We start from the raw sequence: 26,622 nt of genomic DNA, 5'->3' as shown, positions 1-26,622 counted from the left end.
CCTCAACCATCGCATCAAGCTTTAACGACATGCCTAATGATAACCAGGATAACCGGATGTTACCCGGAAATTCTCATGTAAACCCACAGGACTTATCTCCTACTAGTTTGCTCCCCAAAAATATTAGATTAACCCAAAAATGAACTCGACGGCCAAAGGAAATATACCTCAGACTTCCGTAAACATGCGCTATCTGGTACAAATTTCGGCTATCGTGGATAATAATATTTGCAAAGGTTGTACGATATGTGGGTGTTCATTGGAAACAAATTCTAACTAAGAGTTGAGATGTGCATTTTTTCCCGCTATCTACTACAATCTGATTTAAGAAGCAATATGAAAACTACTAATCATCACACAGAACGTAAAGATTTTTTTTACTGTTCACTTTAAAAGGCCAAAATAAAATTGATAGCAATCAGTAAAAAGGCTTAAAAATCAAAGTAAATTTACTTTGAAGAACTATCCGCTAACTACGAGTATAAGAATAACAAGTAAATTTATATGATATAGGAAGGCCAAAAGATTTATTATTTCATTTCATATAATGGCAGCAAATATTTTTGAAGATGAGCTGATACTGAATAAACATTTGTAAGATCTACTAACAGCTTTTTACTAGAAATAAAGAAATAAAGAGGTGCTACAGCTCTCAAAACATGAGAAGTTCTACCACTTTGTATACAGCAAAGTGAAATTTCACAAATATCCGCGTGGTATCTTCCGCTATTACTGTAAAATGTACGTGATACCGGATTTATAAAGATGTACGTTGAACGTATTAGGTACGTAAGACTTTGTTAATTTTCTGTTGAGTAAGACACTTCTTCGCAATTTTGAAAAATGATTTGTATACAGTTAGGTTCACGTTTTAGTTGGTTCTATATGGAACTTGGAGTGTTATTTTTTTTTTATAATTGCGCATTTTTTCATAAATCATTCTTGCAGTAAACGAGCATACAGTGCACCTGATGGTAAGTGACCGCTGACGGCACACATGTCTGTAACTGCATAGAACAGGTACCTATTATATGAAAAATGCGTAAAAACTGCTACAACTAGTATCTAACAACACTAACATGGCTAAAATAAAAGAAAGCGGACTTTCATAGATGTATTGACATCTTCGATCACTAATAAGAACTGACATAGTCAATACATCTATGAAAGTATTATGTATATAAGAAAACACACTGATATGTTTGAAAAAAATAGTAACCACCATAATTTTAATACTAGAAATAGAAATATTAATCGAAATAGAACATCGATTATGTAAGGTGGCTAGGTCTTTCATGGGTAACTGTATTCGCTACTACAATAAAATACCCGACCACATTTTGAATCTCACAGAAAAAAGTTCAAACATGTCGTTAAACAAACGCTATGTAAAAAAGCGTACAATAAACTAAGTAATTATTTTACTGACAAAACGGTGTAGTCCGAAGTAGTTCCAGCTCCACATGTACCATTAGGTTAAGTTCAACATTGTAAAAAACATTTTTTTAAAAAGATGTGTGTTATGGAGTTTTATTCGCCGCTTCTTCTCCATAACGAAACACCTTGTGAAGTGGTGGTAGTTATATCGACATTCAAAAAGTGCTCTGTAAAGAACCTATTGTTAATTAAAAAAAAATGTTGGTTTTGATTTGATTTGAAAGCGACACATTTTCTCAAATACATAGCCATACACCAGAAGCAAAGTGAATACACTCAAAATATTAACACGCAAACCGCCCGCTATCTTCCGCTATTACTGCTAAATTTACACGAAATAGCTAATTTGTAAGGATGTGCTAAGATAAGGTTTTCTTAATTATTCTATACAGCGGGACAGTTCTTTGTAATTCGTAATTTGTTACCACAAGACTTGAGACGAGCGAAACATTTTTGAAATAATTCGTAAAGGATGTAAGATAACGTTATTTTATTATGCATATTTAAGTTTTGTGTAAATACTGTGATATCTTACGCGCCTGGAAGTAAAGTAGCTGCTATAAAAAAAAACACTTCAGATATTTTTTTTATTTCTTACTCTTGTGGTGTAGAGCTGAGCCATATAGTGTATAAGTTAGTGTAAGAGTAATATTAAGCAGTAATAATAAAGACGTCAATAGAGCATAGATTAGTAAAGATTACTCACTCCTAACAAGAAAATGTACCCAGTTTTGAGAATTGAAATATGTAGTTGCGTAAAATAGTTTTGCTACGTCTCCATGCTAAAATATCCCTAAAATATTTGAAATAATTAGTTATTTATTACGTAAATTACGCAGTATTAGTTATTTATTCGTAAATTTTCTCTAAAAATGTTTTTATTTGTCAAGAATTAAAAAAAGAACTTACTAATAAGCCGTTTGTAGCTTCATTCAATTTCAAGGCGACGAAGTATCTTTACTAATCTATTCAACACAGTAATACGCCTCTCAATCCCTCACGAGCCTGCTTATTCTTTACATGGCGACCGTGACAGGACGGTGCGGTGACAGGACGGACGGTCATTTCTACCTCAACATGCTTTGCTCGTCAATTTTTTAGGGTGCACAAAAGGTAAAAACAAACCCCTATTACTAATACTAAGCCTTCGCTGTCTGCCCGTCTGTCGCAGGGATCTATCTCTTGAACCGTAATAGATAGACACTTGAAATTTTTACAGATTATGTATATAAAAGATCGAAAAATATTTTTCGGCGTGTTTCCCTTTATCTTTTAAACTGTTATAGGTAGACAGTTCTAATTTTCACAATGCTTTTACTTCTTTGGCTAATATGATAACAAATATTAAAATACGTGTGGCACTCGGAGACTGCCGCGGTAAAGCTATTGCATAGCATTTTTTATCAACTTATGCAATTAGAATTATATATTTATTTTATTTATGCAGTATGCAAAAAGTCATTAACCCGTCAACTGGCGTGTGCGCCCCGGGGCGCACAGATCGCTACTAAAAAGTATCACCGCTGTGCCGGTCGGAGTGGGGGGTGTTAGGTTTTTTTCGTTACGGAATTTCTGGATTCGATCTGCACGCTCAAGGCCCGCGATAGAAGCTATGCAATAGCTTAAAATAAAATTAAAAAAAATGTGTATTACTGCCATCTGTTTTCAAGTTGACGAATTAAGGTGTTAGGAATTTTCGTTACGGAATTTCTCGATTCGGTCGCCGCGCTCAAAGCCCGCGATAAAAGCTATGCAATAGCTTAAAAATGAAAAATAAATGAAAATTTTGAGGTATGGTATCCTCAGTGTGCAAGTAATTCTGACGTGCCAATTTTCTTTTGGGAACAGAATGATAATAAACATACAGAAATTTCGACGAAAACTTGATAACTGATAAAATCTGAGATGACTAATTAAGTATAATATTAAACATCTTAATTAATACACCAAAATGCAATTAGACAAATGATAATAATCTCAAAAAGAATGCATTTTAATTTCTTAGATCTATGATAATGTTAAAATTAATTTATCTTATCATTAATCAAATTTAATTATATAATCTTATATATAAAATTCTCATGTCACAATGTTAGTTAGTTAGTTACCATACTCCTCCGAAACAGCTTTACCGCTTTTTACCAATTTTTATATGCATATTCAGTGGGTCTGAGAATTGGCTACTATCTATTTTTCATACCCCTAAGTGATAGGGGTTGTTCACCCTTAACATTTTTTTATTTATATGGCAACACAATGTTTGCCGGGTTAGCTAGTATGTATATGTTATTAAAGACTTTTACATATTTTTATTCAACGACAACACTTTGAACTTAGAAGTGTCACCACCGCCACATCTATTTCTGCAGTAATAATAAGCAGTGTTATGCACTGTGTTCTGGTTTGAAGGGTGTGGTAAGGGAGACATACTTTTCTGAGGTGTTCCAGCTTATTCCTCAGGGGTAGCGTTGCATCTGTGGCCGACCTCAGCTAAGGATCTAATCTTATCTGGGGTTGATTACAGATGTCGAAGGATGGCAGTAGACACTTACCATCAGATGGATTGCATGCTCATTTTGAACAGAACATCTTAATTAAGTCATAAAAAGAAAATTATCCATTTAATTGTAATTGTTAGAACAACTGTTTAAAATAGTACATTACGATACGAGGACGAAAAATTTTTTTCTGACAAGTGTGAGTTTGCAGGCCGAGCCGCAGGCGAGGACTGCAATCACACGAGTCAGAAAAACATTTTTCGTCCGCGTGTTGTATAAAATTTTATATTACGGGGTCGGAAATGGGGGTTTTGCGCACGCGAAGCGTGCGTAAAACGTCAATTTACGCACGCCGTGATATAAAGTTATTTTTCACTGAGAATTAAAAAAATGTGGTTTCGTCATTAACAATCAACCTATCAAGAATATCAGGAATCTATCAATTATCAACAACTGATACCCAATTTAGATATAATCTATATAACTAACAATCCCAATATTTTATTCAAAGTATATTTTTATAACATTACTAGCTGACCCTGTAAACGTTGTGTCGCCATATAAATAAAAAAATGTTAAGGGTGCACAAACCTTACCACTTTGGAGCATGAAAAATAGATAGTAGCTGATTCTCAGACCTACTGAATATGCATATTTAATTTGGTGAAAATCGGTAAAGCCGTTTCAGAGGAGTACGGTAACTAACATTGTGACATGAGAATTTTATATATAAAATTAAAAATCAATAACATAGTTTCAGAAAGTATCTTACTAAGAGTTTCAGAGTTTTCAGAATAAAAATTGAGTAACTGTGAAAAAATAAAATCATCATAAAAACGTACATGCCTGTTTAAATGCGTACTTTATTTTTCCTAAATTAAATTCTATATTCTGCATTTTTTTAAGAAATATTAGATAATATTTTTTATTTATTTATTTATTAAAGGTTCACCAACGTAGTATACACTTATATAAATTACATTGCAAAAGTTAGAAAAATAAGTCGTGTACCCACAATTATAGGTGAACACGGCATTTACAGAATAGACGCTCTAGTAGATTTAAATATAATGATAATAAGACTACAATTTACATTAAATACAAGATAAGAATATATATTATACAATTTTATACAATTAATAAGAACTTAGAAAAATTAAATATATATAAATATATATATATATAAATATATATATATATATATATTTTTCCTTATAAGTCACCGCAACTCTTCATGACATGGTATGACAGACTTCTTTTACTTCTTAACTTGACTTAGTTTCAGTTTAGTTCACAATCAAGTAGCAAAATATTTACTTAAACTTTTGTATAATTGTTGTATATACATGTAATATTATCTACAAAATTTCGAGACATAGGCTTCTCCAGGTGACCTGAAGTTTTAATCCTAAAATATATTTTTAGCTATAATTATTTGCTTGTTATTTAGTTATAAATTTATTATCCTTGTTTTAACATAATAAAAGATTAGTATCTTTAGTATTTCATAGTTACCTTTTATTTAAAAAAAAAAATGTATTATCTATATACCTTATTACACACAACTCAGAGTCAATGCCAAATTACAATAAAGTTAGGCTGAAAGGCAAAAAGCCAAAGCCGTGAAACACCATTAAAAAAAATACACACAACTCAAGCCTTTGTGTAAGATATTCAATAAATATAAGAGAAAAACTGTTTTCCGCGAGTTATTATTACGTAGTATTTAACACCATCTCTATGCCGTATCTTTTAAATACTTAATTTTTATGAAACATACGTAGAAATACTAATCTATGCGTAGAAACAAACAAATAATTTAGGTAATCTCAAACGCATAAAATTTCAGTAGTAAACATTAAGCTTAGGCGTTGATAGTCGAGATAGTGCTTAATTAATTTATTATACGGTACTCAGTGATAATTTTTATTAAATTTACCTTTTGCAATTATACTTACATAAAAACAAACGCCAAAACACAAAATTATTTAAAAATCGAACACCAAATAAAAAGAAACTAAACGAGAAAATAGTGATGTACAATAATCATTAATGACCATGTTGACCCATAAAAAATGAAACAAAAAATCGATAACATCGATTCTAAAGAATCGCGTAGAAAGAAAGCGCAATGACTTAAAACCACGTGGAGCGCCAAGGTCGAATTTATGTTTTCAACTTGTCAAGCGCGGCGTGTGATAAATTAATTCCACGGGCTGTTATCGCTGTACCAGTTAGGTAACAATCGTCTTTATACTCTTAAACAGAAGGGTGGTTTTCGTTTGCGCAGCTTGCCCACGCATAGTCGCCAACCCAGGCAATATATCTTAGGCCGTATACTGCCCGTGACAGTTCGTAAACAAACTGGAGCTACCGCAACAAAGAGAGACCATCATTTTTTGCAACAAATAACACACATTGAGACTTGCATGTCATTCAGGATGTCCAAATAAACTACCTAATACATAATTATGTCGATAAGTAAGCATATATTATACTACATTGCATGAATTAAGTGGCATAACCAGCAAAAACTCACCAGAAAAACACAACGATGCGATACGTAACGCGGAGTCATCTGTAATACGTCTTGCACATATCGATCACAGTCTTGCAGTCTTCAAAAACACCAAGTAAAAAAAAGAAAGAGGTTAGCACCAAAAACCGAGAGCCGATTCTGTCTATCACTTATCACGATAAATCGTTCGGCGTTTATTGATTGGCCGTAAACAGATGCACTGCATGAAAATTAAATAAGTCGGTACGTTTTGTGAATCACAATCATAATAAAAATAATCTGGCAGACGCTGTGTCGACGGCCGCGCCACTGTCTGTCTGCTGTGCTGTCAATATTCGTCAAAACGAAAATGGCGACACCCTCGACAGAATACGATCAGTGCTGGACTGCTCTTTCGCCCCCTCTCGCTCTAATGCATTTGCTAGACAAGGACAGATGCCCGACGTGTTGTCTTCAACCCGACCGGACTGATTTGTGATGTCACGCCCAGCGGCGTAACGTTTTGCGTAATTACACACACACGATGGCTTGTAAACTCGTTTTAATAACTTTAATTTACGATCGTTTCGTATTATGAGGTCGCCGGATGAAAGTGTCGGTCGTAGCATAGGTTAATTGTAGTGCAACTCGCTCGCTATTTAGGGTAATACGTCTTTGCGCATGTTAGGCCCGTCCCACCACTCAATATCTGTCGTAAAAGCGCCTCCTACTTCTTCTTATTTTATTCAGTATTTTTTTCAGATGTATGTCTCGACTCCACTGCATTAATTCGACGCTGGCCTGCAGTCGCATTGCAGTTTGATTAATAATGGAGTTATTTTTAATAAAAGTTCGCTTTTTCCATCCTCTTTCGTTTATAATTGGCAAAAAACTTAAGGATAATGTAATGTTCAATTTACCTTTCTGCTTTGTTACTACCTGAATAACATTTAACTTAATTAAAATTAATAAATAATTAAATTTACTTTTGTGACTGGAAATATTTTATCTAGCTAATAGAAGAGTTTAAAATTTAGAGTTATTGAAAATAAAGAGAAAAATGTTTCCATCGAATATTTAAAATGTATATCATATGTTATTTTGTATTTTCGTGTTTTTTATATAAATACGATTATTAAAAGTAAATAATGTCCTACAGTCATAAAATAAAGCAAAAATAAAAAATATAGCACTAAATGAAAAATATTAATAAACTAAATTCAACAGACGGAGCCACAGTTTTGCATTGTATACATTTTCCAGGTACATATTTGTGTTACCATACCGTGCAAAGCTACGGGAAACGTCAAGATCTTTAACGTTCATAAAATAATAAAAGAGTTAATCGATAATTTTAATCATAATTATTACAATCGATATTTCTACAAACACTAATTTCGTAATATCCCAACCCTGGACTTTTTATCCAGTGACGTCTTATAAATATTGCCATATGTAACAAAAACTTACTTAAAGTATTTAATTTACGTGTAATTTTTTTTTTGTTAACGTGATGAGGAGTATTATTTTCAAAATATATAACAATGCTTTATTTACACAAAATTATTTGTTTCATTACGATTGAAAAAAATCATTTTACAAACATTTCATATGAGTATAATATTTGTAACAGCAACACTGTATTTAATTTCCGTCCGTTTTTCTTCAAATTGTTCAAATTGTTAATAAAGTGTTCAGAGCTTCGCCTCTTTAAATTAATTTTAATTTTTTTGTATTTAAATCGTTATAGTTGCTACGTTTTTGTTTTAATAATGTCGGAGAGATCATCAAGATTGTCGTCGTATAAAAATGCTGGCATTGGAACGACTGTAAGTATTCGAAATTCGAATTTTAGACACGTGTACGAAAATTAAAATCTTTTAAAAATATCTAGTGAGTATATCTTACGAAATAATAAAGTTTTGAAGTATATTTTCGAACAACATAAAGGATTTATTGGTTTTTGAACTTTTTAAACAAATAACTTCGAAACTCAGCTTTTTTTCTAACTAAAGCGTAATTATTTTACTTCTGTTTAACTACTACTTATGTCTACTTTAGAACAACATTTTTACTACATTCTGAGCACTGATACGTTAGCACTTTCCACTAACGTGTAATGGTACTAATTAACTAATCTATAACATGTCTATAACACCTCTACTCTGATCCGAACACTAGGATTTTTCTTGTGTCGTTGGTTCTATAGGCACACACATTTGGTTCCATAGGCACACACATTTAAACTTAACCCAGTCATAGGACCCAGTTCAGAAATCCAAAATCATCGACATATATGTCTAACCCTGAAACGACCCCGTTACTGCATGTCCAATAATCACTGGTATAGTCACCCTTCCGAATCAGAAATCCATCATCATCTACAAATCTGTCTAGCCAAGAATCAAACCCATTACCCACTGCACATTAAACCTGTATAGTCACCTCTCCGACTCTGCTCATCTCATAAATATCATCAACAGGATCTCCGTCGTAAACGTGTGGAGCTGAGCGTAACTCTACGGAAGCAGGCTCGTGATGAGCAACTCCTCAAGCGTCGAGCACTGTCTCCGGAGGCTGGTGATGAAACCCCACAGGAGAATGAGAAGGTCTTCACTCCAGCTGAGATTGTGGAAGGTTGGTTAAAAGGAGCCTCTGGCTATTTTTATGAAATTAAAAATGAGCACGCAGTTTATCTGATGTTAAGATACATCTAGCTATGAAAATATGATTTGAAGGGATCGAAGTTTTAATAAGAAGCAGCACAGACAACTGAAGGTGTGCGACACCACTGCCATATATATTTCTGCCTCATAATAGTGTGTTATATACTATTGTGTTGTGGTTTGAAAGGTGTGGTAAGGAAAACACACTTTTCTGATGCATTCCAAGTTCTTAGAGGTACCAACGAATCTGTGACAAATCTCAGGTACTATCTAATTTTTCCTGAGATTGATTACAGATGTCTGGAGGTGGCCATAACCATTCACATCCAAGTGGACTGCATGCTTGTTTGCTGTCTCCAAGTACAAAATAAATTATAAATCATGGAACTTCAGTGTCTTAAATAGAAATTCTTCCAGGTCTCAAGTCATCCGACCTAGCCACGAAGACAGCAGCAGCTCGGGCTGCTCGCAGGATGCTGTCAAGGGAGCAGAACCCACCCATCACCATCATGGTGAATGCTGGCATCATTAAGCCGCTCGTCAAGGCTCTGAGTCGAGATGATTGGTATGTACCAAAACATAGCTTTTTGACAGAATTGCAACATATTGAGGGTAGGATAATATAGCCTAGTAGTGTAGTAGTAGCCGGAGTCTTGATCAAAGAGTTCGAGGTTCAAATCTCAGATATGTGAAAAATAGAAGATAAAAATCAAAGATATGTGAAGTTTATCAATTCACACTCGGCCAGCACGGTGAATTATGGCCTAATCCTTCTCATTCTAAGAGGAGACCCGTGTCCACCAGTGGGACAGAAATGGGTTGATGATGATGATGATGATGACTTAAATGATAAATCCGTATGGTATGACAACTCCAGCTCCAACATCAAAAATTAATTATATGTACCACTATGTAAAATTGTATATTATTTACCCTTTAAAAGATGCAAATATGCACACGTATGGAGTTTCTTGCGCCGCTTCTTCTCCATAGCGAAATACCTTCCGAAGCGGTGGTAGTTTGTTGACTTTCAAAAAGTATTCTATATGAATCAATTTTGAATAAATGAGATTTGAATTTGAATTTGAATTTGAATGATAACAAATTATAAATAAATTTACCCTCTATCATTGTGTGAAAATTCCAAATATATTTAATAGAAATTCAGTAATCCATTTTACTTTTTCAGTCAAGACCTACAATTCGAAGCTGCTTGGGCGCTCACCAATATTGCCTCTGGGACCCATGACCACACTATGGCAGTTGTAGATGTGAGTATTACTTACTTTACAACTTTTTTACGTTTCGACAAATATTACTGTTTTGGTATTTGTTTACGTATTTGCCCATACAAATTCCAATCAGCGCCTCTAGCGGATTGTGTCAGAACTAGGAAATCGTATGGGCCAATACGTAAATGAATACCATAACAGTAATATTTGTCGAAACGTAAAAACTCCTGGTAAGGATACTGGTACCATGTCGACATTAGAAATTAATAATAATTATCACTTTGCGAGGAAACCTGCATACCTGCATATTTGAAGGTGGTAGAACCCTTTGTGGTTCGACTCCGGCGGCACCACCGCCACACCTATTTCTACCTAATAACAGCAGTGTTAGGCGCTGCTGTGTTCCGGTTTGAAGGGTGTGGTAAGGGAGATAGACTTTTCCGAGGCGTTCCAGCTTAGTCCTCAGGGGTAGCGGCGCATCTGTGGCCGACCTCAGGTAGGAATATCTAATCCTATCTGGGGTTGATTACACATGTCCATGGGCGGCAGTAGCCACTTACCATCAGGTGGACTGCATGCTCGTCTGCTACTCTTATATTATAAAAAAAAAAAAAAAAAAAGATTTATAATAAAAAACTCAAAAGTATGTGAGGTCTACCATTATGCACTTGGCCAGCCAATTGAGCTATAGCCTAATCCTCATGCTGAGAGGAGAATCGTGCCCAACAGTGTGATAAAAATGGGTTGACGATGATGATACAAAGGCAACATATGATTAGATTTTTATAAGATCGCAGTTTATATGATAGTAAATGGTCATTGCTTCACATTTGTGACCAACTCCATGTAGAACAGGTTTTATCTGAAGCTGATCACATATGGTGGTCTCCTCATATGTAAATAAGCCATCATCCACACATTCAGGCTACTACAACAAATACTGAACACAAAAATATCTTCAAACCCCATTTGTGTTGGCCATATAAGAAAACGCTATTTTTCATTTCGTTTTTCCCTTCATCATTGAATTATTACTAAAAATAAAATGACAATTTTCGACGAAAATGAAAGAGAACTTGGCCAATTATTTGTTAAAATCTTTTCAGGGCAACGCAATCCCACCCCTAGTCTCACTCCTCTGCCGTACCGGTGTAGTGGGTGAGCAATGTGCCTGGGCGCTCGGTAACATAGCGGGCGATGGTGCTTCGCCCCGCGACGCCGTGTTGGCCGCGGGTGCTCTGCCCGCGCTGCTGCCGATGCTGACTCCGACCACACCGTCCAGTCAGTTGCGGACCGCTACGTGGACGTATAGTAACTTTTGTAGGTAAGTAGCTATTCGAGATCGCGGACGAGTTTTTTTTTTTTTCTATAATATAGAAGTAGCAGACGAGCATAAAATCTACCTGATGGTAAGTGGCTACTGCTGCAAATGAACATCTGTAATCAACCCCAGATAGGATTAGATATTCCTACCTGAGGTCGGCCACAAGTGAGCCCTGAGGACTAAGCTGGAACGCCTCGGAAAAGTATGTCTCCACCTTCAAACCAGAATACAGCAGAACTTAACACTGCTGTTATTAGGTAGAAATAGGTGTGGCGGTGGTGCCGCCGGAGTCGAACCACAAAGGATTCTACCACCTTCAAAAGTTATTCCCTGTATATCGTTTTTTTTTTTTTTTTTTTATAATATAGGAGTAGCAGACGAGCATGCAGTCCACCTGATGGTAAGTGGCTACTGCCGCCCATGGACATCTGTAATCAACCCCAGATAGGATTAGATATTCCTACCTGAGGTCGGCCACAGATGCGCCGTTACCCCTGAGGACTAAGCTGGAACGCCTCGGAAAAGTCTATCTCCCTCACCACACCCTTCAAACCGGAACAGAGCAGCGCCTAACACTGCTGTTATTAGGTAGAAATAGGTGTGGCGGTGGTGCCGCCGGAGTCGAACCACAAAAGGTTCTACCACCTTCGAAAGTTATTCTCTGTATATCGTACTTTGTATGTTAATTTTACAAATGTTATTGAACTAATTGACATATTATTTTACAATCCAGGAATAAGAATCCACTGGTGAAGTTCGAGCAAGTTGCCCCAGCATTGCCGTACATATCTGATCTTCTAGAAGTCACTGATCAAGATGTATTAGGTATGTACTCAGTTAATTTATTGCAATATTATATTATGAACATTATTGATATTGTAGGTTTTTACGCCAATGAGCTTGGACAATCCCCATGGTGGAGACGGTATAATATTGATTTGATATGTTAAGGATATGTTATAGATGCTTTGGCACTCCTAAGGAATAAAATAGTCGCTCAATGTGTAAGTCAGTAATCTAAGTGTAAACCTTTGTGGGTTGACTCTGAAGGCTCCATTACCACACCTATTTTCAAATCAATCAAATCAAATCAATTTTTTTTTTATTCAAAATAGGTTCTTTACAGAGCACTTTTTGAATGTATTGTTTGCTTTTAAGGGAGATCTTATTCGAGATATTTTAACTCGGTACTATGAGGTAGGTAGGTATGGATCAATGGTCTAACTTAAGAAGGAATGTATTCTTATGTGGGGTTGATTACAGATTGAAAAAATAACAAATCAATAAAGCACAATAATATTTCATTCTTATAATTTTTTGTTTGATTTCGTCAAGGAGCGTAAACATACCAAGTATTACTATAATCTAAGTTTGATTGCTTCAGCGTTCAATGAATTCAATTTTGTCCTGTACTCTTTAAACCTCTCAGTGAAGGCTATGACAATCTTTCTTTTATTTTCCATTTCAACGAATTCAAATTCGTCCTGTACTCTTAATTTTTGAAACAATGGCTATGATTTTATTTTGGTTTTCTAGCCGACGCATGCTGGGCGCTGTCCTATCTCACCGATGGGCCCAACGAGCGGATTGAGGGTGTACAGAGCACCCCGGGGCTGCTACCCCGGTTGGTTCGGCTGCTGAGCCACACCGCCCCTGCAGTACGGACTCCGGCCCTTCGAGCCCTTGGCAACATGCTCACCGGCTCTGATACACAGGTGAATATGCGTTCCAGCTTAGTCCTCAAGGGTAGCGGTGCTTGTGCGTCGAACTCAGGTAGTAATATCTAATCCTATCTGGGGTTGTACTGATGTCCATGGGCGGCGGTCGACACTTACCAGTTGGCCTGCATGCTCGTCTGCTACTCTTGTATTATAAAAACTTCTTATTAATGCTGGAATGCCCGGCGACGCCAGTCATCAGCAGCCGTACCAACTGATGTGCGCCCTGTATCCCTTCAATACGCTCAGTCCACCTGATTGTAGGTGGCTACTGCTGCCCATGGACATCTTGACCCCACCTACGTCTAATATCGTAACTACAAAATGAAAACTTTACAGGAGAGAGTTTCAAAGTTTCGAATATAAAATGCGAATAAAATCTGCATTTCTGCAGGTATCTCTTTGAAATTTGGTATATATACTTTATTTTATACGCTTTATAACATTGCTTGTGGCTATAAAACACATTAAAAAAGGCAATTTATGCAATAAAAATGAAAAGGTACTTTAGTAGGACCTCTCGATCGATAGGCCAAATTTCAACCAGTAGGCTATCATTGCCTTGACAACAAGTTGGCCCACTTGTCTACATCTAACTCTACACCATTGTTACAGACGGACAGATGCCTCGACGCCGGCTGCTTGACGTCCATAGCGTCTCTACTGCAATGCGGCAAACCCTCGCTGGTGAAGGAAGCGGCGTGGGCAGCCAGCAACGTACTAGCGGGCACCCCGCAGCAGATCCAGCGCGCGGTGGACAGCGCGCTGCTGCCGCCGCTGCTGCGCGTGCTCGCTGTGGAGGACATCAAGTGGGTGCTATGTACCTTGTACCCGAGCTGTGATCCAGCAATGTGCTAGCGGCACCCCGCAGCAGATCCAGCGCGCGGTGGACAGCGCGCTGCTGCCGCCGCTGCTGCGCGTGCTCGCTGTGGAGGACATCAAGTGGGTGCTATGTACCTTGTACCCGAGCTGTGATCCAGCAATGTGCTAGCGGCACCCCGCAGCAGATCCAGCGCGCGGTGGACAGCGCGCTGCTGCCGCCGCTGCTGCGCGTGCTCGCTGTGGAGGACATCAAGTGGGTGCTATGTACCTTGTACCCGAGCTGTGATCCAGCAATGTGCTAGCGGCACCCCGCAGCAGATCCAGCGCGCGGTGGACAGCGCGCTGCTGCCGCCGCTGCTGCGCGTGCTCGCTGTGGAGGACATCAAGTGGGTGCTATGTACCTTGTACCCGAGCTGTGATCCAGCAATGTGCTAGCGGCACCCCGCAGCAGATCCAGCGCGCGGTGGACAGCGCGCTGCTGCCGCCGCTGCTGCGCGTGCTCGCTGTGGAGGACATCAAGTGGGTGCTATGTACCTTGTACCCGAGCTGTGATCCAGCAATGTGCTAGCGGCACCCCGCAGCAGATCCAGCGCGCGGTGGACAGCGCGCTGCTGCCGCCGCTGCTGCGCGTGCTCGCTGTGGAGGACATCAAGTGGGTGCTATGTACCTTGTACCCGAGCTGTGATCCAGCAATGTGCTAGCGGCACCCCGCAGCAGATCCAGCGCGCGGTGGACAGCGCGCTGCTGCCGCCGCTGCTGCGCGTGCTCGCTGTGGAGGACATCAAGTGGGTGCTATGTACCTTGTACCCGAGCTGTGATCCAGCAATGTGCTAGCGGCACCCCGCAGCAGATCCAGCGCGCGGTGGACAGCGCGCTGCTGCCGCCGCTGCTGCGCGTGCTCGCTGTGGAGGACATCAAGTGGGTGCTATGTACCTTGTACCCGAGCTGTGATCCAGCAATGTGCTAGCGGCACCCCGCAGCAGATCCAGCGCGCGGTGGACAGCGCGCTGCTGCCGCCGCTGCTGCGCGTGCTCGCTGTGGAGGACATCAAGTGGGTGCTATGTACCTTGTACCCGAGCTGTGATCCAGCAATGTGCTAGCGGCACCCCGCAGCAGATCCAGCGCGCGGTGGACAGCGCGCTGCTGCCGCCGCTGCTGCGCGTGCTCGCTGTGGAGGACATCAAGTGGGTGCTATGTACCTTGTACCCGAGCTGTGATCCAGCAATGTGCTAGCGGCACCCCGCAGCAGATCCAGCGCGCGGTGGACAGCGCGCTGCTGCCGCCGCTGCTGCGCGTGCTCGCTGTGGAGGACATCAAGTGGGTGCTATGTACCTTGTACCCGAGCTGTGATCCAGCAATGTGCTAGCGGCACCCCGCAGCAGATCCAGCGCGCGGTGGACAGCGCGCTGCTGCCGCCGCTGCTGCGCGTGCTCGCTGTGGAGGACATCAAGTGGGTGCTATGTACCTTGTACCCGAGCTGTGATCCAGCAATGTGCTAGCGGCACCCCGCAGCAGATCCAGCGCGCGGTGGACAGCGCGCTGCTGCCGCCGCTGCTGCGCGTGCTCGCTGTGGAGGACATCAAGTGGGTGCTATGTACCTTGTACCCGAGCTGTGATCCAGCAATGTGCTAGCGGCACCCCGCAGCAGATCCAGCGCGCGGTGGACAGCGCGCTGCTGCCGCCGCTGCTGCGCGTGCTCGCTGTGGAGGACATCAAGTGGGTGCTATGTACCTTGTACCCGAGCTGTGATCCAGCAATGTGCTAGCGGCACCCCGCAGCAGATCCAGCGCGCGGTGGACAGCGCGCTGCTGCCGCCGCTGCTGCGCGTGCTCGCTGTGGAGGACATCAAGTGGGTGCTATGTACCTTGTACCCGAGCTGTGATCCAGCAATGTGCTAGCGGCACCCCGCAGCAGATCCAGCGCGCGGTGGACAGCGCGCTGCTGCCGCCGCTGCTGCGCGTGCTCGCTGTGGAGGACATCAAGTGGGTGCTATGTACCTTGTACCCGAGCTGTGATCCAGCAATGTGCTAGCGGCACCCCGCAGCAGATCCAGCGCGCGGTGGACAGCGCGCTGCTGCCGCCGCTGCTGCGCGTGCTCGCTGTGGAGGACATCAAGTGGGTGCTATGTACCTTGTACCCGAGCTGTGATCCAGCAATGTGCTAGCGGCACCCCGCAGCAGATCCAGCGCGCGGTGGACAGCGCGCTGCTGCCGCCGCTGCTGCGCGTGCTCGCTGTGGAGGACATCAAGTGGGTGCTATGTACCTTGTACCCGAGCTGTGATCCAGCAATGTGCTAGCGGCACCCCGCAGCAGATCCAGCGCGCGGTGGACAGCGCGCTGCTGCCGCCGCTGCTGCGCGTGCTCGCTGTGGAGGACATCAAGTGGGTGCTATGTACCTTGTACCCGAGCTGTGATCCAGCAATGTGCTAGCGGCACCCCGCAGCAGATCCAGCGCGCGGTGGACAGCGCGCTGCTGCCGCCGCTGCTGCGCGTGCTCGCTGTGGAGGACATCAAGTGGGTGCTATGTACCTTGTACCCGAGCTGTGATCCAGCAATGTGCTAGCGGCACCCCGCAGCAGATCCAGCGCGCGGTGGACAGCGCGCTGCTGCCGCCGCTGCTGCGCGTGCTCGCTGTGGAGGACATCAAGTGGGTGCTATGTACCTTGTACCCGAGCTGTGATCCAGCAATGTGCTAGCGGCACCCCGCAGCAGATCCAGCGCGCGGTGGACAGCGCGCTGCTGCCGCCGCTGCTGCGCGTGCTCGCTGTGGAGGACATCAAGTGGGTGCTATGTACCTTGTACCCGAGCTGTGATCCAGCAATGTGCTAGCGGCACCCCGCAGCAGATCCAGCGCGCGGTGGACAGCGCGCTGCTGCCGCCGCTGCTGCGCGTGCTCGCTGTGGAGGACATCAAGTGGGTGCTATGTACCTTGTACCCGAGCTGTGATCCAGCAATGTGCTAGCGGCACCCCGCAGCAGATCCAGCGCGCGGTGGACAGCGCGCTGCTGCCGCCGCTGCTGCGCGTGCTCGCTGTGGAGGACATCAAGTGGGTGCTATGTACCTTGTACCCGAGCTGTGATCCAGCAATGTGCTAGCGGCACCCCGCAGCAGATCCAGCGCGCGGTGGACAGCGCGCTGCTGCCGCCGCTGCTGCGCGTGCTCGCTGTGGAGGACATCAAGTGGGTGCTATGTACCTTGTACCCGAGCTGTGATCCAGCAATGTGCTAGCGGCACCCCGCAGCAGATCCAGCGCGCGGTGGACAGCGCGCTGCTGCCGCCGCTGCTGCGCGTGCTCGCTGTGGAGGACATCAAGTGGGTGCTATGTACCTTGTACCCGAGCTGTGATCCAGCAATGTGCTAGCGGCACCCCGCAGCAGATCCAGCGCGCGGTGGACAGCGCGCTGCTGCCGCCGCTGCTGCGCGTGCTCGCTGTGGAGGACATCAAGTGGGTGCTATGTACCTTGTACCCGAGCTGTGATCCAGCAATGTGCTAGCGGCACCCCGCAGCAGATCCAGCGCGCGGTGGACAGCGCGCTGCTGCCGCCGCTGCTGCGCGTGCTCGCTGTGGAGGACATCAAGTGGGTGCTATGTACCTTGTACCCGAGCTGTGATCCAGCAATGTGCTAGCGGCACCCCGCAGCAGATCCAGCGCGCGGTGGACAGCGCGCTGCTGCCGCCGCTGCTGCGCGTGCTCGCTGTGGAGGACATCAAGTGGGTGCTATGTACCTTGTACCCGAGCTGTGATCCAGCAATGTGCTAGCGGCACCCCGCAGCAGATCCAGCGCGCGGTGGACAGCGCGCTGCTGCCGCCGCTGCTGCGCGTGCTCGCTGTGGAGGACATCAAGTGGGTGCTATGTACCTTGTACCCGAGCTGTGATCCAGCAATGTGCTAGCGGCACCCCGCAGCAGATCCAGCGCGCGGTGGACAGCGCGCTGCTGCCGCCGCTGCTGCGCGTGCTCGCTGTGGAGGACATCAAGTGGGTGCTATGTACCTTGTACCCGAGCTGTGATCCAGCAATGTGCTAGCGGCACCCCGCAGCAGATCCAGCGCGCGGTGGACAGCGCGCTGCTGCCGCCGCTGCTGCGCGTGCTCGCTGTGGAGGACATCAAGTGGGTGCTATGTACCTTGTACCCGAGCTGTGATCCAGCAATGTGCTAGCGGCACCCCGCAGCAGATCCAGCGCGCGGTGGACAGCGCGCTGCTGCCGCCGCTGCTGCGCGTGCTCGCTGTGGAGGACATCAAGTGGGTGCTATGTACCTTGTACCCGAGCTGTGATCCAGCAATGTGCTAGCGGCACCCCGCAGCAGATCCAGCGCGCGGTGGACAGCGCGCTGCTGCCGCCGCTGCTGCGCGTGCTCGCTGTGGAGGACATCAAGTGGGTGCTATGTACCTTGTACCCGAGCTGTGATCCAGCAATGTGCTAGCGGCACCCCGCAGCAGATCCAGCGCGCGGTGGACAGCGCGCTGCTGCCGCCGCTGCTGCGCGTGCTCGCTGTGGAGGACATCAAGTGGGTGCTATGTACCTTGTACCCGAGCTGTGATCCAGCAATGTGCTAGCGGCACCCCGCAGCAGATCCAGCGCGCGGTGGACAGCGCGCTGCTGCCGCCGCTGCTGCGCGTGCTCGCTGTGGAGGACATCAAGTGGGTGCTATGTACCTTGTACCCGAGCTGTGATCCAGCAATGTGCTAGCGGCACCCCGCAGCAGATCCAGCGCGCGGTGGACAGCGCGCTGCTGCCGCCGCTGCTGCGCGTGCTCGCTGTGGAGGACATCAAGTGGGTGCTATGTACCTTGTACCCGAGCTGTGATCCAGCAATGTGCTAGCGGCACCCCGCAGCAGATCCAGCGCGCGGTGGACAGCGCGCTGCTGCCGCCGCTGCTGCGCGTGCTCGCTGTGGAGGACATCAAGTGGGTGCTATGTACCTTGTACCCGAGCTGTGATCCAGCAATGTGCTAGCGGCACCCCGCAGCAGATCCAGCGCGCGGTGGACAGCGCGCTGCTGCCGCCGCTGCTGCGCGTGCTCGCTGTGGAGGACATCAAGTGGGTGCTATGTACCTTGTACCCGAGCTGTGATCCAGCAATGTGCTAGCGGCACCCCGCAGCAGATCCAGCGCGCGGTGGACAGCGCGCTGCTGCCGCCGCTGCTGCGCGTGCTCGCTGTGGAGGACATCAAGTGGGTGCTATGTACCTTGTACCCGAGCTGTGATCCAGCAATGTGCTAGCGGCACCCCGCAGCAGATCCAGCGCGCGGTGGACAGCGCGCTGCTGCCGCCGCTGCTGCGCGTGCTCGCTGTGGAGGACATCAAGTGGGTGCTATGTACCTTGTACCCGAGCTGTGATCCAGCAATGTGCTAGCGGCACCCCGCAGCAGATCCAGCGCGCGGTGGACAGCGCGCTGCTGCCGCCGCTGCTGCGCGTGCTCGCTGTGGAGGACATCAAGTGGGTGCTATGTACCTTGTACCCGAGCTGTGATCCAGCAATGTGCTAGCGGCACCCCGCAGCAGATCCAGCGCGCGGTGGACAGCGCGCTGCTGCCGCCGCTGCTGCGCGTGCTCGCTGTGGAGGACATCAAGTGGGTGCTATGTACCTTGTACCCGAGCTGTGATCCAGCAATGTGCTAGCGGCACCCCGCAGCAGATCCACCATATATATATAGCACCCACTTGATGTGGGTGCTATATACCTTTTAACTAAGCTGTGATATGTAAAAAGGTTCGGTCTACGTGATGGTGAGCGTCTGTGAGGGACTTTTAAACGAGCATACAGTGCACCTTTCTATAAGCTTAAAATCAATCTTGAAATACTGTCCACCTGAAGATAAGTTTTTTTTTAAATATAGGAATAACAGACGAGCATGCAGTCCACCTGATGGTAAGTGGCTACTGCCGCCCATGGACATCTGTAATCAACCCCAGATAGGATTAGATATTCCCACCTTAGGTCGGCCACAGATGCGCTACCCCTGAGGACTAAGGTGAAACGTCTCGGAAACGTATGTCTCCCTTACCACACCCTTCAAAACGGAACACAACAGCGCCTAACAATGCTGTTATGAGGCAGAGATGGGGGAAGCAGTGCCGCCGGAGTCAAACCACAAATGGTTCTACTAACTTCGAAGAAGAAGAAAATGAAAATGTAGTTCCTATGACAATAAGTTAACTGACAAATATGTAGTCCATCTGACGGTAAGTAATCTGACAAATGTGCAGTCTGTCTAATTATAAGTATACTTACAAAGGTGCAGGTCATCTGACAATAAATGCCAGAATTAATTAAGAACACACAACAGTAAATAGCTATAAAACATAAGTAACATGCAATCCATCTAACAATAATTATTGAAATTAATTAAGAACACACAAATATAACAACAGTCGATCTAAGCAAGGGGATTAAACCCGAAACCCTCTACGGGTCAGGTTTGAAGGTGGTAGACTCCGGCGGCACCACCGCCACGCCTATTTCTACCTAATAACAGCAGTGTTAGGCGCTGCTGTGTTCCGGTTTCAAGGGTGTGGTAAGGGAGATATACTTGTCCGAGGCGTTCCAGCTTAGTCCTCAGGGGTAACGGCGCATTTGTGGCCGACCTCAGGTAGGAATATCTAATCCTATCTGGGGTTGATTACCGATGTCCATGGGCGGCAGTAGCCACTTACCATCAGGTGGACTGCATGCTCGTCTGCTACTCTTATATTATAAATAAGAAAGGGTCGGACTAGTATGGCGACCGCTCCACCACATGAGTCATCAATATATAATTCTAATTTGTTCCAGATGCCAGAAGGAAGCCGCCTGGGCCATAACGAACCTCTGCCTCGGTGGTACAGTGGAGCAGATGGACACACTGATGCAGTCCGGCTTCCTGGAGCCCTACTGCAACCTCCTAGCCGCTCCGGACCACAGAGCTGTCACTATTGTGCTTGATGGACTAACTAATCTTATGCTGGTAGGAATATATATATATATATATATATATATATTTTATAATATAAGGGTAGCAGACGAGCATGCAGTCCACCTGATGGTAAGTGGCTACTGCCGCCCATGGACATCTGTAATCGACCCCAGATAGGATTAGATATTCCTACCTGAGGTCGGCCACAGATGCGCCGCTACCCCTGAGGACTAAGCTGGAACGCCTCGGAAAAGTCTGTCTCCCTTACCACACCCTTCAAACCGGAACACAGCAGCGCCTAACACTGCTGTTATTAGGTAGAAATAGGTGTGGCGGTGGTGCCGCCGGAGTCGAACCACAAAGGGTTCTACCACCTTCCGAACCCTACCTGTTTGTTTTTATAATGGAGTAGGTGATGAGCATGGAGTGCGGCTGATGGTAAGCTACTGACGTATGGACATCTGTAGAACCCCAGATAGGGTTAGATTCCTACCTGAGGTTGCAGATCAAATCAAATCAAATTTCTTTATTTGTGAATATACGTCTTACAGGTATTAAAATGGTTACATAAAGCTATATTCAACCATTTTTGTGCGCTATATTTGACAATTTTAAGTATACAAGTATCATAATTTAGTCTAATTAGAAATCATTGAAAGAAGTGTCATTATCATTATTTACATTTACAGATGTTGTTAGACCTAAGGACTAAGCTGGAACGCCTCGGAGAAGTATGTCTCCCTTACCACACCCTTCAAATCAGAACACAGCAGCTCTGCTATAGCAAATTGTAACTTTATACAGACATTATAGGTGTGGATTAGTTGAGGGTAGAGCCCTTTGTGGTTCGACTCCGGCAGCACCACCGCCACACCTATGTCTGTTATAACAGCAGTGTTAAGCGCTGCTGTGTTCTGGTTTGAAGGGTGGTAAGAAATACTTATCCTCATTCCAGTTTAGTCCTCAGGGGTGGCGGCGCATCTGTGGCCGACCTCAGATAGAAATCTAAACTTATCTAGGGTTGATTACAGATGTCCACACCGCAGTAGCCACTTACCATCAGGTCCACTGTATGCTCGCCTGCGACTGTAATTTTATAATAAATATGGTCATTTATACGTTTTATATCATTTTGGGAATTTATCATTTATGTGTATATGTTTTGTATCATTTTGGGAAATATATTTATTTCAGGCGGCTGCCAAATATGGTCAAGTGGAACCTCTCTGCCTAAAACTGGAAGAAATCGGTGCTTTGGACAAGATAGAGGGATTGCAGGAGCATGAAAACGAACAGGTAAGTAACGACCTTTTTACTCGATTCTAGAGGGTAATATCTTTGAGTATGTGTGTCTCATTGTTTGTCACGCTGCAGCACAAACGGCTTGACGGATTAACATATCGTTGGATTAGTTCCATGGGTTAAGTACTACTTCTACCTTTCACCAGTAACAAGAATTTATAATATTTATAAAAATAATTGGTCAGCCATATTGGATTTAGTGACGTCACCAAGCTGAACTGGCATTACCCTCCAAATGTGTTTGCATAGTTTCAGCTCAAGAGGTTTTTAAATTTGTTACTAAGCGAATGATTAAATTAATGAATGGCGGAAACTTAGCTGCCAAAGTAATATGAAAAAATATTTATTTTCTTACAAATTAGGCTTTTCCTTTAGTTTGTCATTTATCATTACTTCCCAGGATTTTTTTTATAAGCGACACTATCCGATGGTAGAATAATACAGATGCGTTTTTTTTTTTCAAAATGAACCGTTTCGATTTCCAGCAAGATTTTAAAAAAAGGATGATACCCTCTTTAACCCATTTGAAAAATTCACCCTATATATGCTCGAAACACATTCTCTCTGCATTCAAGTCAAAACTGGTTGAGACGGTTAAAGTTACTGCGTTTTCAGATCTACAGAAAAGCTCTTCACCTCCTCGACACATACTTCGTAGATCAAGACGACCAGAGCGCCCAGCCGGAGCAAACCGCCGAGGAGTTCCAGTTCGGCATGAACCAACCCCAGAATATCAATTTTTAATTATTCATTTATTAGGAATTATAAGTCGTGTCAATGATTTCATCATAATATAAAAGTAGAAAATAGTCACAATTCTAGCGGACTTCGGAAGAGGCGGGCAGCTAGGGGCCTCCGATCGTGGGGGCCCCCAATGACTCACTAACTATAAAAAAGGTCGAAATAATACGTATTTGTGAGCGAATAAGTCCATACTTTTGTAATTTTCTTAAATCAAATTATTTTTTTACACTGGGGCCCTCCATTCAACTTTCTGCTCAGGACCTCTAACCTTAGTCCGCCACTGGGTCACAATTTTGTAGTAATAATTATTAGCAGGAGAAAAAAATCAAAACTAGAAACCGATAAAAAATAGCGTGAAACAAAAAATATTATTGTTATTTTCTGAGTTTGTATGTATGTATGTAGTCTTGCTCTATATGTAGGGGTATAAAAATAATGATTGAAAATTAATTGCATCATTAAGATTTTTTAATTCGTGACCTTGTCTAGAGGGTGCTGTATTCAAATTAATGGGATGTCATATAGCCTATATTCAACGGACGGAAAAGAATCGAATGAAACCTCATTTTTGGAATTATTAGAGGAAATTACATATCCACGAACATAGATGATGCTGAAAATCGTACACTTTTTAACACGCTTTTGTTAGCTTGGGTTGTATGTATGTAACGGAATCTTTGAGATCAATTTTCACCCGTTTTAAAAGCTTGATACATTTTAAACTTTGCACATGTATCAAGGACAAATGACAATGCAATAATTTGACAACAGTTTCCCTTTAAAATAAAATTTAAGTTATTAAAATAATTCAATTCTGAGTAAAAAGCGTGGGGTGCATTTTACTGCGTTCATAACTATTCTCTCTTAGATATTGCCAAAATAATGATTGTTAGGTACATCTAAAATATCAAGTACCCCACGATTTTTACTTTAAATTTAATTATTATTTTAATAACTTCAATTTTATTCATCTTAAAAAATCGTTGGCGGTTATACAACGTTTTATTATTTAATGTTTTTAAAATTTCTAGGTTTAATCTGTTTAGTGTCTAATTAGTAAAATTTTCTGTTGAATAATTCTATTCTTTATTTATTCAAACGTCAAAGAATGCTTAATATACCAACTTACATAATATAATTCGCAAAGCTTTTGCAACTCCACTTTTTGTCAATTTTTTTTTAATTTATTTTGGTACTAAATGGCGTTGAACGAAATCAAAATAAATAAAAAACATACAAAAAGTGGAGTTGGCTGATTTGTGAATTAAGGTATCGATATGAGGTGAGCTTAGTCCTCAGTGGCAACTGTGATCGGCTTCAGGTAGATCCTGTTCTATATGGAGTTGGTTACAGATGTTCGTAAGGTGACTTACCATCAGGTGGACTGCATGCTCGTCTGCTACTAAGACCAGACTGATTCTAAGGCTAAGTTATTACAATTTTTTATCAAACTTTTTTATTTTTTGGATTTATGTACATTTTAAAAACAGGGTTAATTAAAGGCTGGTCCAAATTTTCAAAAATTATGTGATAACTAGATATAAGGTTTTATGAATAAAGTATTGCATTATTCTTTAATTTTTGTTTAATTTTATTAAACTTAGTATTATTTTTGAAGGTGATAGTGTTCTTTGTGGTTTGACTCCGGAGGCACGTGTATCACACCTATTTATGCCTTATAACAGCAGTACAGGGCTGCTGTGTTCTGATTTGTAATATGATAATGGAGAGACTTATATAATTTACACAAAACCTTAGTCCTCAGGGGTTGCTATGCTAATACCAACCTCAGGTAGAATTAAACTTATCTGGGATTGATTACAGATGTCCATACAGCATTGGTCACTTAAGACTGAATGATAGCTTTCTACTTCTATATTAAAAAAAAAAACAAATTTATACACAATATTTTTGATTTTTTAGTCATTACAAAAATAATTTGTCAAAATAAAACACAACATCACCAAATAAACATTTATTATTCAGGATAAACTTAGATTAACATAAAACTAGGGTAATATAACATGTACCAATAAATACAAATATGTTGAAAACTTAATTTTTCAGTTTTACATACTGTTATAGTCCACTCCAAACTGCTACTCCGCTCTGAAGTTGTTGCGCGCAGGTTTAGTTAGCATATACTCCGTAACGTAAGGGCACAATAACGCAGCTATGTACCAGTGTGCGAGATGGGACAGCGAGGGGTCACGAGCTGTCTTCATCCCACTAAGATGTGCAATTTGCTATTGCGACGCAACTCTTTTCTATATTTGGACTATACAATATTAATATGTTATTGGTACAAGTTACAAAAATTACAATTTAGGATGAGGAATTATTTTGCCTCCTTATTCTGTTCCTTCATTTTTTCAAGTTGGATTCTGAAACAAAAAGAATGGAAATAAGTCACAAGTGAACATCTACCTTAATAGATATGAGAAATGAACGTTTTTTTCTATAATATAGGAGTAGCAGAAAGCATGCAGTCCACCTGACGGTAAGTGGCTACTGCCACCAATGGACATCTCTAATCAACCCCAAATAAGATTACATTCCTACATGAGGTCCATAATAAATGCACTATTACTCTTGACGACTAAGTAACGCCTCGGATAAGTATGTCTTCCTTACCACACCTTTCAAAGCAGAACCCTTTGTCATTTTACTCCAATGGCACCACCGCCACACATATTTCTGTTATAACAGCAGTGTAGAGCTGCTGTGTTCTGGTTTGAAGGGTGTGGTAAGAGAGATATATTTGTCCGAGGCGTTTCAACTTAGTCCTAAGGTACAGCGGCGCATCTGTATCCAACTTCAGGTAGGAATCTAATCTTATCTGGGGTTGATTACAGATGTCCATGCAGCAGTAGCGACTTACAGGACTGCATGCTTTCTTGCTTACCATATGTAATAAAAAGCCTGGTGTAGTTCCCATAAACAATTTCTATCATACTTTCTGCACTTTTTAAAAATAAATGAGATTTATAGTTACCTCAATTGTTTGTTGAAGTCATCCTGGATGACGTCATCCTCCCAATTGTCCTCCCAAACTGACACATCCTCCGTGTCCAGCTGCTCTGGACCCCAATCTGAAAAATACAAGATGAAAGATGATTAAATACTGGTAAATGTTTTCTACATTCTACACAATTCAACAATAATATAAGAATACACATCTACAAGAGAAATGATAAAAAAACATTTGCTTTCAACATTTACACCAAGATTCCTTGTAACATGGATCCCTTGGTCACACACAAAGCAGCATTTAACACAGCTATTATAACAAAAATTGGTGGCGGTGGTGCCGCCGGAGTCGAACCACAAACGGTTCTAAAACCTTCGCAAAAATTCATCATTAGAAAACTACATACTCCGGAAGTAACAGAGGTGCAGCAGTCATTGAGTAGTAGAACAAGAAGTATGGTTTGATCGGGGAGGTACCATAGTCACGGCTACGTCTAGCATAAAGCACATCAGCGT

At 42.8% G+C, this 26,622-nt stretch overlaps 2 protein-coding genes across 3 annotated transcripts in view; one reads left to right on the top strand and one right to left on the bottom strand.

Annotated features, from left to right (window-relative positions):
- The window catches only part of LOC140756995 (homeobox protein PKNOX2), a 47,123-nt gene extending 40,300 nt beyond the window's left edge, over positions 1 to 6,823 (bottom strand). The window contains exon 1 of one of the 2 annotated variants that reach the window (XM_073092542.1): positions 6,475 to 6,823. The gene's annotated coding sequence lies outside the window, so the exon portion shown is untranslated. Of the gene's footprint in view, positions 1 to 5,893; positions 5,907 to 6,474 lie in introns of those variants that run through there. The other variant, XM_073092543.1, reaches the window with a different exon arrangement.
- A 1,277-nt stretch (positions 6,824 to 8,100) lies between these two features.
- On the top strand, positions 8,101 to 24,714 carry LOC140756879 (importin subunit alpha-1). The gene is made up of 11 exons (XM_073092413.1): positions 8,101 to 8,261; positions 8,916 to 9,069; positions 9,516 to 9,663; positions 10,288 to 10,369; positions 11,437 to 11,654; positions 12,388 to 12,479; positions 13,191 to 13,369; positions 13,988 to 14,181; positions 20,970 to 21,141; positions 22,285 to 22,386; positions 23,008 to 24,714. Exons 1-11 carry the CDS (start codon positions 8,205 to 8,207, stop codon positions 23,134 to 23,136), a joined length of 1,527 nt encoding a protein of 508 aa, XP_072948514.1. The 5' UTR covers positions 8,101 to 8,204; the 3' UTR covers positions 23,137 to 24,714.
- Positions 24,715 to 26,622: the final 1,908 nt, after the last annotated feature.

Source organism: Epargyreus clarus, unplaced genomic scaffold, assembly GCF_041222505.1.
Source record: "Epargyreus clarus isolate Ecla_fem2 unplaced genomic scaffold, WU_Ecla_fem_2.2 ptg000036l, whole genome shotgun sequence".
Classification (NCBI taxonomy): domain Eukaryota; kingdom Metazoa; phylum Arthropoda; class Insecta; order Lepidoptera; family Hesperiidae; genus Epargyreus; species Epargyreus clarus.
Note: the sequence above shows the minus strand (reverse complement) of the source record. Positions and strands in the feature narration are given on the sequence as shown.